This window comes from Arachis hypogaea, chromosome 6 (assembly GCF_003086295.3).
Source record: "Arachis hypogaea cultivar Tifrunner chromosome 6, arahy.Tifrunner.gnm2.J5K5, whole genome shotgun sequence".
NCBI classification, from domain to species: Eukaryota; Viridiplantae; Streptophyta; class Magnoliopsida; order Fabales; family Fabaceae; genus Arachis; species Arachis hypogaea.
The window spans coordinates 117040732-117059798 of NC_092041.1; the positions used below are offsets into that span (position 1 = coordinate 117040732).

The window sequence follows — 19067 nt, forward strand, 5'->3', positions numbered from 1 at the left end:
TCAGAAATTACATTATTTGACAGAATTCGATGTGTTTTTTATACTTTATTCTTTGTCAAACAATGAACTTTTTATTTTTAATATTGGAATAGTATTGTTATTTTTTTAAAATGTGAATTGTTGGGGTGTTATATTCAAATGTGAAATCGTTTAATTAGAGAAGAAAAAATTGAACCGTTCGATTTATTAGAGGTATAGAAATCGGATCGTCTGATTTGTAGAGGTACAGAAATTAGACCGTCCAATTTGTGAGAGGTACACAAATCGGACTATCCGTTTTGTGTTAAAAGAAAATTAAAAAATTTTAAATACAAAAAATCAGACCTTTCAATTTGTGTACTTTTCACAGTTTTAAAAAATTAAAAACATTATAATGTTAAGGTATATCACTACTTCTATTTTCATAATAAAAAAAAATTAACCTCAAACAATGTCATTTAATTTTTAATTTCATACACATAAATTATTATGTATTCATATATAAATAGATATTGTTTAATATATATATATATTGTGTATTTTAATATATATATATATATATATATATATATATATATATATATATATATATATATATATATATATACACGCTAATAATTGATTTATAAATTGGTTTTGTATGTACACATAATATAGTTAAAAAACATTTACCTATAAGTCTAATAATAAAATAATTTCACATTAGCAATTGGACTAGTCAGTTCTTATCTACCATAGCTACTATCTCTGTCACATTCTCTTTTTATTTTCTGGCCATGTATCAATTAACAAATTAATGGGTTGACTTAAGTGGAAAATTAATCAGACTGTTGTGCTCCACTCTCAATGCCGTTAAAAACGTTATCATCACATTCATGAACCAATAGCCATGATATTTAGCTACTTATTTTATTACTTGCTGTACATATCATTCACATGATCTGAATTCGTATCTGAAAATATATTAAATAAAATAAAACAGAATCACTTTTTGCAACGTGAATATATTCTTCAACTTTTGCAAAATAATGGAAAGAAATTGGAAAAAAAAGGAAGCCCTCAAAAAATGAAAAAAAAAAGTTTCCAGGTGTATTTAAGGTGTATTTAAAATTGAGTTATGCTATATATACACTAAAATCAGTCACTAATATATAATATATATTAAAATATATAATATATATTAAAATATAAATATATATTAAAAATAAATTAAACTATACATATATTTATACAATATAAATATATTAATGATTGATTTTAGTAATTAATTTTGGTATATAAATAATAATTTTGTTTAAAATTAAAAGAGAATCACTTGCCATTCCCAAAGAATGAAGTTTCTAGAAATAAACTGTAAAAGGTGAACCAATAAAATATCTAGAGCATGTTATGAAGACAGGAATACGGCTGACAGATTTTAAAAGTGCAGTTCTTCAGATATTTTGTAGGAGGTTTTACTTTTGATTAAAACTTTACAATAAAATTTTTGACCAACATAAATTAAGAATATATACTGCTATTTTTTTAATGTAAATTTTTTTAAAATGAACTCTCTCTCAAATACTACTAAAAATTAAATCTTAGAGGATAATTTATAAAAAAAATTATAACAATTCCTAATAATCTAGGATAGAATAAAGACCTAACTTATGACCAGTTGAATTTTGACGAATTTTTTATATATATAAAAAGTGTATAGAGAACCACTTGTAGCATTGCAATTTGCAAAAGTTGATAAATATCTAGCATGATATTAAATTAAAATATTATTAACGTGAATTAAATTATAAGATAAGGTGTATATAATAAGGGGATGAGGATAACATAGAGAAAGAGAGAGAGATATTTTGGATGGTGGGAATGAAAAATATCTGTCCTATGAGTCTTGGCAACGAAGCAAGGACGGTGACGTGGCCATGACATGGTCCCATGACACGTGTAAAAGTGCTGACAACTGTGCTTTCTTTTCTCTTTTCCTTTTCTTTTCTATTCTCTCACCAACACCGCCTCTTTTCTTCTCCTTCTTCTTACTTTCTTTCTCCTCCCTTTCTTCTTCATATTCGTATTCATGTTATTATTCATTCTCTTCTTTTCTTCACACCGCATGATTTCAGTTTCCATCGTCAGATGAACAATAATAATCATTTCAACGCAAGAGGAGAAGATCTTCTAACTCGGGCGAGTTCACCCACCGAGTCGTCATCACGCCGCCACCACCCTATGCATATGCAGGTATACTCATATTTAAATTTCTCTCTTCTCCGTTCTTTCTATTCCTAACGCTTATTAATTTAGTTTGCTTAAATAGCATCATATTATTTTAGTTCATATAATTAACTATTGCCATATAATTATAAAAAGGAAAAGTTTAGGGCAAGTAATTTTTATGTTTTATGAGCAGTACTTAATTATCAAAATAAAAATGAGTAATCTCTTATTATTAGATATAATCTCATATTATTAAAAATATTATTAATGGTTAATTGATAATTACAAAATATCAAAATTACTGTCTTCTTAACATTCCTTTTATAAAAATTTGCATATAATTATTTTCATAATTAAATAATAATTTAGTTAAATAATTTTTAGCTATTAATTTTATATTAAAATAACTGTATACAAATTTTTAACAAATAATATATTTTTATTTGCTATGGATCGAGAAAAGGTGAAAATTCAGATAAAGTAAAATCGAGTTCGCTTAAATTTTCACCTTAAAAAAATATTTTACGCTGTAAATATATTATTATTATTATTATTATATAAAAAAGATTTTATGGTAGTGACGGTAACGGTTGGTTGCTGATATTAACTGTTGGTAGATATTTTAATTGAACTGAAGTGAATCATCTATGTTTCGTTTGATCTAAGCTAGCTAGGATAAAGAATATTCTATTTATGCCATTACTTTTTTTTTTCCCCGGTCAGAGAATATAATAAACATTGAAATCTCTGAGAAGATTGTGGTGGTGGCTAGCCATGTTCTTAAATATTTTATTAATAATGTATGGTTTTTTTGGGGGGAGAGATTTTTAATATATTAATTCTGTTATTTAAGTTTTGTTCCTAAAGTTTAAAATCTATCTCTCTTGGCATTGGGCTAAATAACGTTTTTTTTTTTAATTTTTGTTCTACATATCCTATGAATCTGATTTTATGTCGTTTGTTTTTGGATTTTGATTATGTAGGAAGGTGTTAGGGCAACAGAAACAATGAAGACAACAGAGTGGACAGATGAGAAACACAGCATGTATCTGAAATCAATAGAAGCATCTTTTGTTAATCAGTTATATGATTCTAAGCACATTCCAAGAAAACCACCTTCTAACCATAATCCTCCTTCCACTTCTGGCCAGGTTATCCCTTTTTCTTCAATTTCTCTCTAAAGAAAATAGATATTAATTTTCCACTTCATTGTAAATATATACGAACAATGTTTTTAAACACGTGGTTAACCATAATTTGCACCTATATTTACCAAAATTTTTCATATATGAATCAATACAGTTTATAACCATATTTTTTAAAATTTGCACGCATGAATTAATAACATTTATTTGTTAAAAACAATTTAGTATTTGTATTGGTCAAAAATACTAAAAGTTGATGATCCCCAAGAGTTTTTCTATATATATTTTCTTATATTGTATACATACTCATAAACGTTATATGCATCACTTTTGTATACAGCTCTCACTTTTGATATTAAAGGATTAATAAGAAGTGAGAGAATTTAATTTTTATTCATAAAAAGAAGGTGTATATTTTGTACATATGTAAGGATCATTTTTGATACAATATGTCATTTTTAACCAAGTTTTAGAGTTATAGAGAGAATAATTATCAACACAAAATTTATCCATGATTGAATTTGTTAAAGAAAGGATAAAAAAATTTTCATAGGTAAATATAATTAATTAATTAATTAAGTTCTAAGTATACCATTGATTTTTCTTAAATAATGTGTAACAAATTTCTGTTTGAATATAACCACAGTTCAAGGTTCTTCAACGTGGATGCTGGCAAAAGATAAATTTTGAGAGGGAGAATCCACATTTGATTAGGAATAACAACAATAATAATCATCATCAATGCCATGATTTAACATCAAATCCATGGATTCAGCACTACAGATGTCAAAGCAAACAGAGAGGTGCAGTTCCATCCCTTCAAGAAAGTGTTACTTCAACAAACAAAGTTGTTGATTTAATCCATCAAAGGAAGAATCATGGAGATTCCTCTGTTATACCAAGGCAGCAGCATCTTCATTTGTCTCATCATATCTGCCATGAAGACATGCTTTCTAGTGATACAGGTAACACTAAATTCTTTTACTATTATCCACTAATCTAGCTCGAGGAACTGCGACGGCCTCGATTTTTAAATCACTCGGAAGGAGATGAGTTCTCCCATTACTCGACCAATCCAATGTTGGTTTCGAATGTGATCTTTTAGTGTTGGCTTTAGAAGGAGACGAATTTGGTTACACATTCACTTGTTTTTTAAGGCTACAAGTTTTATCTAGTGTACTAAATATTAGATATTAGATTTGTATAGATGGAAAAGAATTAATAAAAACATTGACTTTGTTAGAAAGGTAAGAGAAAAGAATAGAGAAAATATTTGTGTATACTCTAATTGTACGGAATGATACAATATAGTAGGGTATTTATAGGTGTTAAAAGAATCAAAATAATAAAGACATAATATTTTATAATGAATATTCAGATATAGTAAAAAATGCTAATTGATCTAATTGATCATAATTATACTGTAACAGATTTAATATACTGAAGATTTTATGTGCATGTAGCATAACTATGTATTATAATTTGGATTCTTGCAGAGGTGTCAGATCAGAACTTTGTTGATGAACAAGTGGAAGAGGAAAAGGAAAGCAAAAGAAACAAAGTCAAGAGGCAGAGAGCTTCAACAATTGATGAAAAAGGCAATGATCAGGTAAATATTTTTATTTATTTTATTTTATTTTACAATCAATGCTAAACAATGAAAAACAAGGATAGTCATTAGAGATAATGAAATTCTATTGCTAGTTTTCTCATCTGAAGTTCAATAATTTTGTTACAAGTTAATAGATTCTAGTCAAAATTCTAGTTATATAATCTTTTTCTAGTTAAATTGACTATGATTACGTGAAATTACATTGGATACCCTTCTCAAATATTTGATCTTTTATAAAAATATATTGACTTATTTTTTGCGTAAACGTAGCACGGTTAATAATACCAGATAACTAACTAATTACCAATAAGTTATAGTTCAAATAGTATAGTCTCTCCGTACTCACCTAAGAGGTCGTGGGTTCGAGTCTCCCTATTTTGATAAAAAATAAATACCGAATAACTAATTTCAGAAGAAATCGGTGTAATTTCCTTTATAAATTTTGGATTGTCAGGAAATTTTGTGGATATTTATTGACGGAGACATTATACATTGTTGTTTCAGATGGTTCCAAACAAATCTTCTTCTACAGGTGGTGGTGCCAAGAATTGGTTTCATGCTACTTAGAACATGAAGAATTTTTTATCTCATAAACTATGAGAGTATTTATTTTGTAAGAGGCTGTAACAAAATTTCTAATGGCAATGCATGATCTTATTCTTAGGAAGCAGAGAAAATTTGAGGTCTTTGTAACCATAATTTCGAAGATAAAATGTTTCATATGTATGTATATGTGTATGCATGCTTTAGTTTTGGAGGAGATGGTTTGTTAGCTTTTGTAAATAGAGCCTTTAATTATTTCTGTATTTTTTTTGTGTTTATTAATATTTATGATTGCGGTTAGGGTTGAGTCATTTTACATTATATGTAGTTTCTTATTCTTGTATTTGTTTAGAGGATATATAGTTTAGTAAGAATTTATTTATTTATTTTTTGTTTCTTCCCAAGAAAATAAGAGTGTGATAATGGATGATTTAATGATGGATTAGTATTATTTTCAGTTCAGGAAATATATGTATGCTTTACACACTAACTTTATTTCGAAATAAATGGTCTTTTTTGTTTTTTGTTTTTTGTTTTTTGTTTTTTTTTTTGCATTACATTTTTTTTCTAAATTGGTTAATTTTACTCTCTTTTAAAGGAAGTTGTAAAACGACCAATAAGTGTAAAGTCAGAGAATATAAAGTTGTGCGAGTTATATATATATATATATATATATATATATATATATATATATATATATATATATATTTGGACTTGGGAGAGATTTTGGTTCAAAAAGAAAGAAAGAAAGAAAGAAAATAGCCGAGTAGGATATTCTATTATTCTTTTCCCTTTTTTTTTTCAATTGATTGGTGAGATTCGGCCAGAGACAATGTAATAATATAAAGCTCAAATTTGTTATGGCCTTATGGGTGAAACAAGGCCCAACTTTAAAGGCCTGCATTCTAATTTCTAAATGATTAACTATTTTAAGTCCATAATACCAAAAATAATATCTTTCAAGTTCAAAAAAGAAAATAATTAAATATTTAGAATTAGATCCTTCCCACAACCCAAAAATAGTGATCACCAGGACCAAGACAGCTTCAAATGTAAAGGAATTAGAGTTCTGGATATCAAGGGGTAGGGTGTTCAAGACCCGTCCCGATCTGGAACTCGGTCCAGATCCAAGACATATTTTATTGGGTCCAGATTTTTATTTTTTTATTCGGTGTTAATTTTGGGTTGGCCTTGGATTTTGTTTTAGGACAACTGACCTGACCGGAAATTATTTTTTATAACAAAAATATATATTTGAGTTATTTATTAATATTATATTATATTTTTATAATTTAATTAATATTTTTTATATTATATGATATTATTTTTATTTTAAAATAATTTATTTTAATAAAAATATGATATGACATTTGTTAAATTTATTTTCTAAAAATAAAATTTTATTATTTAATATATAAATTTGTATATATTAATGTTTTATCGGGTCGGAAGTAAATTCATTGTCTTTTTAGGGTGGGGTCTAGGTCTATTTAAATCTGATCTGGCTCATGAACATTTTTATTAGATATGTTGGATATTTTTATTTCAATAAAAAAATTGGAAAAACGTAAGAGTTGAAACTAAAACGGATTGAGATTGGAATTTTGAGAGTTTTGGAGATTTTTAAGATAATAAAACATGGAAATATGGAATTAATTCAAATTGATAATAAAATAGTAATATTAATTGAATTAATAATTTTGTTATTAATTATATTTAGATAATATCAGTTTGATGTTTGGCTGATAAATGTAGTAACTATATTAGTATATTAACTTGGTCAAATTTGGCACTCTGCTTTAATTTTATGGAAGCAAGGAAAGTATTAGTTTATAGTATAAAATTTAAATTAGAAAAAGTACAGGAAAATAACACTTTTTTTAATAATATAAATAATAGGTAAAAAAAATTAATTTTAATTTTAAAATTTAAATTTTAAATTAATTAGAAGAATATTTTAAAGCAGAAACATGCATGCCTCTTATTTTGTTGTTATTGGGGGAATTAAAGAGTAGCCGCTAAAACCCTTGAAAGAAGATAAGATAGTGTATGAGAGTGGGATCAAACTAATTAAAAAGATTAACATGCTACTGTATATGAGAATGAAAACCTATCATCTTCAATTCTTCTTTCACTTTCATATCATAATTACTCAAACATGAACCGTCCAAAGTTCAATTTCTTTTCTACAACATTTCGTCATCCATGACACATTCCATTTCTAGTTATATCCTCTATCTACATGTCTAGATTATTAATGGGACCTGGGAAGGGAATTTAATGAAGTGAAGTGAAGTGAAGTGATATTTTCATTTAGGTACCTTAAATGATAATTACATACAGATTTTTTTTTGTATTTCAAATCATATGAAATCATATTTTCTCTTATCTAAATTTTTTAAAATAAAAAATACTATTATACATCACGCTCTATATTATTTATCGATTGTTACTAATTATAAATCACACTCTATATTTTATACATCACAATCTAAAAGAAGTAGATATATCATAGTCTCGTGTCCTGGTACTATAAATTTATGTTCTATGACTACAAAAAATAATTCTAAATTTACTTTCCGAATATAAAGTAAAATGGAAAGAGTGATATATATCATGTTTGTTAGAATATTTTATGTTAAGTACATAACAAGTAAAAAAAAAATATAAAGAATAAGTCTCACATCTAAAAGAAATAAGAAATGAAAAAATTATAAGAATTAAATTAATATCTTAAAATTTTGGAATGGATGTGACATTCTTTAATTTTATATTTATCTAACAACTTATGTTATTAAATAAAAATATATGGATAATTGTATATTTAACATTATTTATGAATTTTATTAAAGAAGGACAATAATATCCAACTAGATGCAAAATTGATAATAAAGAAAATGAAAATCGTATTTTTTTTTTTTTATCGGTAAATTGGACAACTCCCCATCTTAGATACACAACACATCTACACACTCCTCACATATTTATCACATTTTTCCTCAATTGTATTTTCTAGGGTTTGAACCCTAGACCTTGAAGTGGGGAGGAGGAAGAAATGCCACTAGAGTCAAGGCTCATTGGCGAAAACCGTGTTGATTGGATTGAAATTGCACTAAGCTATGTGCAACCTCATGACCGACACGATAGTATAGATAATAATAATTAAAAAAAAAAGTGATAAAGAGGCCCATTTAATTTGGACTAGTACCACAACCATGCAATATTATCTCATACCTCATATAGCATGATCATCATTTAAAACACCATTACAAAATGTCTCTCTATCTATCAATTTAACTCAACTATTGGTGGCAGCCATTGTTTGTGTTGTTACTTTTTATTATTTCATTGAAATGTTATTATGGGATACGCCAATAATTCATGAACTTTATCACTAGAACCCTCCCTCCAGCTGGAAAATTAAAAATGTTGATGTTTGATAAATGATATGCACAAATTTTATAAGCATTTGGGTCCCTTTAATTATCTTTCTTTTTGGATTTGGATAAAACTATAGGGTCTATTCTTAATTTCTTAGCCACATTTTTTGTTTACAATCATCAAGTGTATCTTTATGATTCTACTAATTGGTAGAAACAATACGATGATACTCTTTTTTTAAAAAAAAAATAATTCCAAGGTCATCATCATAGAAATGGTAGCTTCAATAACATTTTCTTTTTATTTTTGCAAACCAATCAAGTAGGGCATCACATTTCAATCAGATATTGCTTTTTATTATTTCGCTTTTTTGGAATATTGTGTTTAGATATGTTTGTAAAATGTAGGTGACGGAATGACCCATTTTATTAATCATGATATTATTTTTTTAGACAAGTTATAATATAATTCATTAGGGAAGCAATAAGTGTGAAAGGGTGATAATTAATAAACTAGCTTTGATGTGTGATATTTTTTCGAAAAAATGATAAATACGTCCTTAACCTTTTGATTCGCAGATATTTAAGTCTTTAAAAATTCAAAAATACATTTAAATTTCTGATTTTTTTTAAAACTTAGACATATTGATTCCTCATATTCACTTCGGTCTGTCAAATTCAACGAAAAAATCAAATGTGACTTCGTTGTACTGACCTGATTAATACGAATTCACACGTAAAATAATTTTTAAAATTAAACAAATTAGATTCATGGATCAATATATTCAAATTTTAAAAAAGTAAAAAATTTAAATATATTTTTAAATTCTCAAAGACTTATATATACACAAATAAAAAAAATCAGAAATCGATTTATCATTTTTTTTTCTTTTGGATTTTGGGATTCGAGGTTTTATCCACTACTTTGACTATAAACTTTGCCAGCTTGATGGACAAGAAACCAAAAATGTTGTTGATAGGATAGAATATGAGGAAGTAGATTTTTCTTTTCAATTCAAAAATTCAAAAATTCAAAGTAAATTGTGGACTAAATTAGGTGATTTTTTTTTCAAGATGTTTAATAAAACTATATGTTCCTAAGAATAATCACTTCAAAATAATATATTTCTGTATTTGTTTTAAATGGTTTAAAAATTTATTCTATTCATTAAACATTAGTTATTCCCAATAATTAATTTTCATAATTTAGTAGGTGTTTTTTTAAGACGGTTTAATGTTAAGAACTGTCTCATACCTAGTGGCTATTAGTTAAAATCATCATAATTTAGCAGGTGACTATTAATTTTACTTTAAAAAATTATTTTAAACATTACTTATTCTCAAACTATATGTGCCTATATATTTTGATACTCTATTAAATAGATTTCTTGTTTTTTTAAAATTTTTTATTTTTATACTACTGATAATCTATAGAAATTACTTTTAATATAAAAATGACACATATTCAACGCGTATTTTCCATATTACCAGGATAATAACACGTGTTTAATATACAGAATATGTGTTGACTTTTCATCTACAAAATTCACCCACATAAAATTACATAAAATAATTTTATTTTTAACAAAAATACCAATATTTTTTTTTCATATATAACAAATTAGCCGCTAATCTATCTTTATGGTTCCTCTTATTTTTTTTTAAATAACTAAAAGCATTATGTTTTTTAGAAAAAAATTATGTGTATCTATTGGTTTATCCTTTTATTAATTAAATATGCATAATTTTAACACTTTTAAAATTTGTCAAAATGATAAGTAACTTATTTTCTTACTTAATAATTTTGAATTCAAATTTTACAATACATAAATAAATAAGGATATTTAAGAAAAAAATTTGTGCATCCAAACTCTTTTTCATTTCTATTATATATTTGTAGCCATAATTATTTTCTAGCTTAATTATTATTCCATCATGTAAAATTCAAACTCTGCAATTATTTTCATCAATTAGTATATGTGTTTGTTTAGGTGTCATTAAATAATAGAATTTTTTTGATAAAAAATATATATTTTTTATTTTTTAGCTTATTTAATAAATTTTTAATAATAAAAATAAAAATACTAAAAAAAATTAAAAAAATATTTTTTTGAAAAATTATAATTTATGTCTTTTATTTTATTTATTTAATAAATAAATAAAAAAATACTTTCATACTATTATATCTAAATATAATTAAAAATTAAAAAATTTAAATAAAATATCTAAATATAAAATTATTTTTAATTTTTTATAAAATTAAAAAATAATTAAAAAAATCTTTTTTTAATAACTCACACAAAGAAACATGTATCAATAACTGGAAAACTCCCAGAACTTACATCTGGAAAACTCCCAATCCCACACATGTAGGTGCAAATTTCAGCACATGAATAATGAAACAATATACTCTACTTTTTATTTTATTCACTATGAGAAAAAGGAACAAGAAAATCAAACATGTGATTGCTGAAACTCTTATGATTAATTTTTTGTACAGACATGTGTACTAAATATATAGTGGATCGTCCTTCTATTCATGTGATATTATATATATAAGACATAACCATATTACAAGTGGCAATGCTCTCTTCTGCCAACAATCAACACTAAATCTTATGTCTTCAAACTTTCAAAGATTGCAATCCATTCAGAGTAACTATTTATAGAGGCCAAATCTACATTAGATCATTAGATTTTAGATTCCCTACCCTATATATATAAGATGAGTTATTCTCTCTAAATTTGTATGTATCAAAAAAATTTTATCAATTAAATTAATTTTTTAAATATTATAAATTAATTATTTTTATTTTTTCGTTACTTAATTAATAGTTTTCTAGTTGATTAATGTTATAAAATCTTAATTGACAGCATATATGATACCTATCATATCTAATTGAACACTAAATAAATATATTTATAAAAATTTATTAATTTCGTATATTTTTTTCCATCATATAAACTATATATAATCTTAATATAATCTAACAACACTAAATTGATAAATTTTCATAAATATATTTGTTTAATATCTAATTAGATATTCTAAGAATCATATATAATGTGAATTAATATTTTATGTTAAAATTATTAGTTAAGTAATAGAAGGATGAAATGATTAATTTATAATTTTTAAAAAATTAATTTAATTAATAAATTTTTTTAAAAATAAATTTAAAAAATAAATTATCTTTTAAAAACTAATTTAACTATTAACTCATGTATATTGGCTGCATATTGTAATTATTGAACATAAAATTATAGATAAGTCATCGAAACAATAAATCAAGGATGTGAATTTTAGCTTGATTTATAAAAGAAAATTATACATAAGTTGTATTATTATATATTGTACTTTAAGTAGAAATTATATATATTAAACCAAAACACCTTATGCATCCTATTTTTTCTTTTTCCTTTTTTATTTGAGAAAAATGCCACATCGATTTGTATCAGCCAAGTCTCCTGTGAATCTGTCATATACTTGTTACATAAACATGAAACCTTTTTCAGAATTATGAATGTGTATATATTTAATTTTATTTTTAAAAAATCTTAAATTTAAAGAAACATAAATTATAAAAATTTAAATAAATTATTAAAATCCTCTTGTTTTTTTATTTCAATTTAGATAAAGTAATTGCATTGCTTTATTTTGTTGGAAAAAAAAAAGAATTCGTTATTGTTTTGGTGACAAGCATTATTATTATTATTGGAGGAAGATGGATCTGTTTGGCAAACACGTTAGAAAAGAATAAGTACGTTTAGACTTCTTGAAAATTATAATTTTTGGTTTGTCAATTTTTTTATTCATAAATGCAGAAGTGATTTTGCATTCCAAATCACGTTTACAAGAAGCAACAATTTTAAGTTTTTGCGTTTTATCAATGAGCTTTTAGCCATTAACATTCTATCTTTATTTACCTCTCACCAACTTTATTTTTTATGTAAGTTATTATATTATTTATGAAATTCTTATTATTTCTATTTATATGAACTCTCTTTTTCTATTATTTATTATGTTTATTCTTTGTTAATATAGTTAGAAAAATATATCATAAAAATCTTTAAATCTCAAAAGTCATTTTATACTAGTATCTCAAATAATAATAATAATAATAATAATAATAATAATAATAATAATAATAATAATAATAATAATAATAATAATAATAAAAAAAAAGAAGTTCTCTTTAGAAAAATATTGCTATTTTTTAAATAATTCAGACTGACTTGAATACCAGAAAGAATCAAAATGATACATTATGTCATTATTAATATCCCAAAACACTAATTTTAGACAAATTAGTCTTTAAGATAAATCTAAAAAACAAACATTAGAAAAACGTTCAAATTTCCCAAAATAAAAATACAATTAGAAAACCTTTCAAAACTTAAGAAAACATTCACTCCACATCCAACAGTCTCACTTTAAGAGCTATTTAGTTGAGCTTCATCAAAATATCTTTTTTCAAGATATGCACTTTTTATATGACTTAATATTATTTGTTGCACTCTCCACCAACAATTCATCTCATAGTGACTAAAATTTAAAATTAAATTATTTAATTTTTAGAATGTTAACTAAATATTGACTAAAAGTAATAAATTTTATTAGTCATGTAACATTATTTTTTTAATAATAAATATTTATATCAATACATTAAGAGCCAAGTTATGCACGTAAAAAGTTAGATTTTTTAAAAAGAAAGTAAAAAAATTAATTTTTAGTTAATTAATATTAGTTCATTTTTAATTTTAAATTCTTTTTAAAAAATTTAGAATTTAAAATTTATATAGTTTAAAATTTATGATTTAGAGTTTATAATTTAAAATCTAAAAGTTAAGATAAATAAAATAATTTTAAAAATTAACTAATATTAACTGAAAAAAATTAACTCTCTAACCTTACTTCTTTCTAAAATGTAACTACTCTTTTTTGTGGCAGAGCCAAATTAAAGGACATGAATTATTTTTTTCCCTTTGTATTCATAATAATGATCAAAGTCTTCACTCTTTAGCCAATGATATACAAAAAAATATTATGCATATTATAGTTGTATCCTACTACATATTTTTTACTTGGGCAACACTATATAGTTAACACTACTATTCAAAATTAAAGATTGCCAAAAGTATAAAAATATATATTACTAAAAATTATAAAAAGAAAGTGTTGTTAAAACCTCTATCTTATGTGTTAGTAATGACTATAAAGACAATATATATTTTTTAGATGTTAGTTATTATTACTAAATTTTTTAATTTGGGTATAAAGGACATGCACCCACATGTATGTAAGGAAATCCAAAAATCTAATGAGTTGTCAACTCCGATAATGCTGGCAAGGGCTCCATTTTTAGTTGAACTCTAAGCAAGGGCTTCCATTTTTAGTGGAACCCTAGTCAAGTTTCAATCAAATGAGAAATGCTATACATTAAATCAGAAATACCATACATTAAAAAGAATTGTCAAAAACTTTTTTACAACACGTTTCCTTGGTCTCAGTGCACAAACTGAAGTTGTATGTTTTATAACAATGTAAGAATCATTCAACAAAAATCAACTTGCCTGCGTCAAGTGGTTACCACTCGCTTAACCACTTAAGTAAATATTAGAAATTCGAAGAGTTAAATTCTAAAGTAGTTCTTGAAATTCACAAAATATACTGATTTGATCTTTAATTTTTCAATTGTATTATTTATGTTCTCGAAATTAAAAAAAATATATCTATTTAGTCCCTTTTCATTTTTCTATTTAAACTACTTTTCGGTGAGAGTGATATGGTAATGGATTGCCACGCTGGAGTATCTAATGTTACATGACGTGGCAATTGAAAGTATTTAATCCAATGTGGTCTCTGAACCCCTTTTCAACTCTAACTGCAGAAATAACATACCACTTCTTCTTCCCTATTCATTTTCTTTCCTGTTCGTTTTCACTCACTACATGGGTACAAAAACCATTTGATTCGACCTTGTTTCTCTTCTGGTTCATCACCAATCTTCGATTACCTACCAAAAACAAACTTCAATGTTCAAGTTCTTGTAAATTATGAACCATTTGGATATTCTTACTTCCCTGGAAAAGATAACCTTTTTTCTTCTTTTCTATTGTTTCAATCCCAAATTTTTCAATAACACAAGTTGTTGAGGAAAGAGAGACCAGCAGAACTCGCATGAGGGATCTCCCTAGAGATATACTAAAAAGGTTCATGTCCGTGAACCATCATCACCATCATGAGCTACAACAACAACAACATCACCATGGTGATGGAGATACAGAATAAGAGATTGAGCTCAGCCTTCGTCTTTCAATGAATGGTCATTTTGGTGTGGACCCAACAGCAAAAAAGATCAAGAGAACAACATAAATACTCGAATTCTCATTCTCAAAGCCCCTCATCAGAGATGAAGATAATAACAACAACAATAATAATAATCAAGATATTGGGGGTTACTCTAATAACATGCCAATGCCTTGCACAACGAATATGATAAGAACATATTCCCTTCCAATGGAGACCGAAGAGGAGTGGAGAAAGAGGAAGGAGTTGCAGATGCTGAGGGGGTTGGAAGCAAGAAAAAAGTGCTCTAAAAAGCAGCAGAGGAACATGAAGGCCATGAGAAAAAAGAGTAACCGTTCTTCTTCTTTTTTTTTCTGAAGATATTACTGCTTTTCTTGATAGAAACAATAATAATCTGGTGGAGGCTGATTTGAATGAATTTAGTAGTTTGGGGAGAATGATGTCGTTGAGTACGAGCGTGGCAATCCATTGCCACATCATTGCCGCCGGGAAGCAGTTTGGACGGAAAAACAGGAAAGGACCAAATAGGTGCATTTTTTTCAATCTCGAGGACATAAATAGTGTAATTAAAAAGTCAGAGACCAAATCGGTACATTTCTTGAATCTCAGGAACTATTTTAGGTTTTAACTCGAAATTCAAATTCTGTCTTATATATTTAATAACTTATTAGTTAGCGAAAAATTCTTAAATAAAACTCAGATTCGTACTTAGTCTTTGATCTGTTAAGTTAAAAAATATCTAAAAAAAAATCATTCAACAAACAAATTTATTATTTGGCAACAAGTATTTTGTCTCTATCAATATATATTTTTTTATTCGAATATTCTCCAAATGTTGATGAATTTGGTTTTTCATCATCGGTAGTAGGCTTTTGTGTGTATGGTCTATCAGAGTACTAAGAGGCCCATGGACAGCAAATTATTACAAGAAAAAAAAAAAAGAAAATTGTACTAATTCTGTGAGTGAGACTTCACAATAATAGAAGAAAATTGTTATCTTCCAATCATAAACTCTTGAGAAAACTTATGACCAATAAAAAAACAGAAACACTAAAACTGTTGTGGTAACTTTATTTTCCCCCAACATGCACATGCACATGCACATGTCTCTGTCACAGACGTAAAATCACTTATCTCAATAAACTAATAAGTTATAGTATATAAATAATTATATATCTAATTTTTTTTATCTATTTTTATTAATAACTTAACTTTTTTAAAATAAATTATTTTAAGATATAATATAATAATTTTTATAACAAAAAATTTAAAATTTAATTTTTATTACTTAAAAAATATAATTTCATATGATTCCACTGTAATTGTATGTTCCCTACGAAGAAATCTCTAGTGGCCATAATTGTATAATTATTTAAGGCATATATGTCCTATTAACCCTAAATAAATGAGTAAAGTGGTGGAATGATATGAGTGTGGAGCAACATAGCTGAGAAATGATGAGAGGGCCTATCTATGAAAATTTTCCAAATGACGTGAATAATAAGTATAAAATAGCTTTTTACCAATTTTGGACATGTCATATTTGATGAAACCATATATAAGAAAAAGCACTTAGTAGCCCCATAGCCACTTTGTTATCATAAAAAAAATGTACGTACCATGAGCCAAATAGTGCTGCACAATAATTCGTTATAGATACAATTTCAAGGGTATATATATATATTTTACAATAATGTTATACTAAAAATTCATTATTTATATAAAATACATGTTAAAATATAAATATAATTATTTTAAATAATTAATTATGATACCAGTCAACTAAAATTAATTATTATTTTAAAATGAGTTAATAATCAAAATCGTCCTTAAAAGATATTTCGATTTCTATTTTCATCCCCGAAAGATAAATTTAATCAAAATCGTTCTCAAAAGATTTAAAATTAATCACGTTAGTCTTTCTGTCTATTATGTCACTAACGACGTTAAGTTTGCTGACGTGACATTTAGTTTGACAACCCAACCCAAAGCAGATCCAGATCATACCCACTTCCAATCCAACCCAAACCCAAACCCAGCGAGAAACAACGTTCCTTCTTTCCACATTCAACAGCTTCTTCATCTTCTACCTGAAACTCCACCATGCCGCCACCCTGCAAGGTGTTCCACGTCGCCGTCAGTCCCTGTACGTTCCTCTATCACGATGCTATCGTTCCTTTCACGCAGTTCTTTTCTTTGTTCCAATCCCAGAATTCATTTTTTCATCCTCTTCCCTCCCTTTCTATTATTCTTTTCGCCACCAACATTGAAACCCTTCTTCTCTATAGATTCCTGATTTAGATGAACATACACACTTGCTACTCTATACCCATTTCTTATTTTTCGGGATTTCAATCCCAGAACCCCAGTTGCTCAAAGATTGAAACTTTGATATAATATATGGGGTCTTTGTTTCAAGTCTTCCAAGGGTGGTGACAGGATGGTTGCCACCACAGATGGAACCAAAGAAAGCCATAAGAGCTATAAGATCACCGTGCCTTCTGATTTGGCACCTGCGCCTCACACAAAGGAGGATATTAACAAGCAGAAACGTGGTGCTGAGAATGCTGCATGGGCTGGTGTTGTTGGTAATCAAAATATTGGTTAGTTTTATGTTAAGCATTTGATTTCAATTGAGAGGTTGGCATTTTAGGATCAGGTAGCTGCTGCTTTGCGGAACACCCTCCACCCAATGATGCAGAGATCGTCGTCGCTGCACCCTCTAACTCCTCTCTGTTTTCTTCCTCAATCATCACTGCTGGCTTCTGGTGGAATGTGGTCTCTTCCTCTACTACAAGTTGCACTGATCTGCTTTGCTTGTGTCGGTCTTCCTCTGTGCTCTTCCATGGACATCACCAAGTTGGAATAAAGACCATTACTTAAAGAACGGCATCGATGAAGAGACAGCAGCTGTTGGAACTAGCAGGGAGGCTGAGACGCGTAGAGAAGAAGGAAAGTTATTGGATCGTTGGGTTGGGGCTTTAATTTAACGCCGTTAGTAATAGAATGGACGGAGGGATTAACGTGATTAATTTTGAATGTTTCGAGAACGATTTTGATTAAATTTATCTTTTGGGAATGAAAATGGAGATCGTGATATCTTTCAAGTACGATTTTGACTAGTAACTCTTTTAAAATTTACTTTCAATCTCTTTTCCACAATTTAAAAATAATAAACAACTAAAATTCTTATCTTCTTCTTTCCTCTTTTATGGTTTCTTTTCTAGCAGCAATATTTTTTGCACGACTATTTTTGCTAATGGACTACAATCAGTCTTCCGCCATTATCGTTTGTTGTCTTGACGAAAGTCTGCACTATTCACCACGACTCATCTGCGTCAAATGCTACATCGCGTCGAGAGAATATTGTTGCAATGACCTCTGTCAAAGCATTACGGTAGTAATGGTTTTCTTATTGATATATTTGTGGATGATCTTTTTGTTATGTCTTTGATATTTTTTTGTTAGACTTTAGATTTTTCTCTTTAGATTTTGAATGTTTTTTTTATATTTTTATGTTCTATTTAAAATGAGTTTGAATATTCTTTTTTGTTAGGTTTTGATGTTTTTTTTGCAATAATTTTAGATATTTTTTTTGTTAAATTTTAGATATTTTTTTATTAGGTTTTAGATGTTTCTTTTTTGTTAAATTTTGGATTTTTCTTCTTTTCCTCGTCCAGTGTCATCGTTCATTTCCAGAACAACGCGCTGCGACAATGCAAGAAACACCCCTCACCGTCGAATATGTTGTTCTCGCCTCCAACAGTACTTCTCGCAAATCTAGATGTTCTTTCTCAATAGTTTTGAATATTTATTTTTGTTAGATTTTAGATGCTCTTTTTTAATTATTTTAGATGTTTTTTTTAAGATTTTGAATATTTTTTTGTTAT

At 26.8% G+C, this 19067-nt stretch overlaps 1 protein-coding gene across 2 annotated transcripts; it reads left to right on the forward strand.

Moving 5' to 3' along the window:
- Positions 1–1773: 1773 nt before the first annotated feature.
- Positions 1774–5704, forward strand: LOC112756135 (cold-regulated protein 27-like). Of its 2 annotated transcripts, none has more exons than XM_025804593.3 (5): positions 1774–2211; positions 3171–3338; positions 3979–4297; positions 4829–4941; positions 5449–5704. In XM_025804593.3, exons 1-5 carry the CDS (start codon positions 1909–1911, stop codon positions 5509–5511), a joined length of 966 nt encoding a protein of 321 aa, XP_025660378.3. In that variant the 5' UTR covers positions 1774–1908; the 3' UTR covers positions 5512–5704. The 2 variants fall into 2 exon arrangements, with proteins under 2 accessions (XP_025660378.3, XP_072054533.1); XM_072198432.1 differs by lacking the exon at positions 1774–2211 and adding an exon at positions 2821–2987.
- The last annotated feature ends 13363 nt before the right edge of the window (positions 5705–19067 follow it).

Coding starts and splice junctions, on each gene's coding strand:
- LOC112756135 (XM_025804593.3), top strand. CDS start 1,909: ATGACACGTGTAAAAGTGCTGACAACTGTGCTTTCTTTTCTCTTTTCC. Junction 4,298..4,828: donor CATGCTTTCTAGTGATACAG/GTAACACTAAAT, acceptor GGATTCTTGCAG/AGGTGTCAGATCAGAACTTT. Junction 4,942..5,448: donor ATGAAAAAGGCAATGATCAG/GTAAATATTTTT, acceptor TTGTTGTTTCAG/ATGGTTCCAAACAAATCTTC.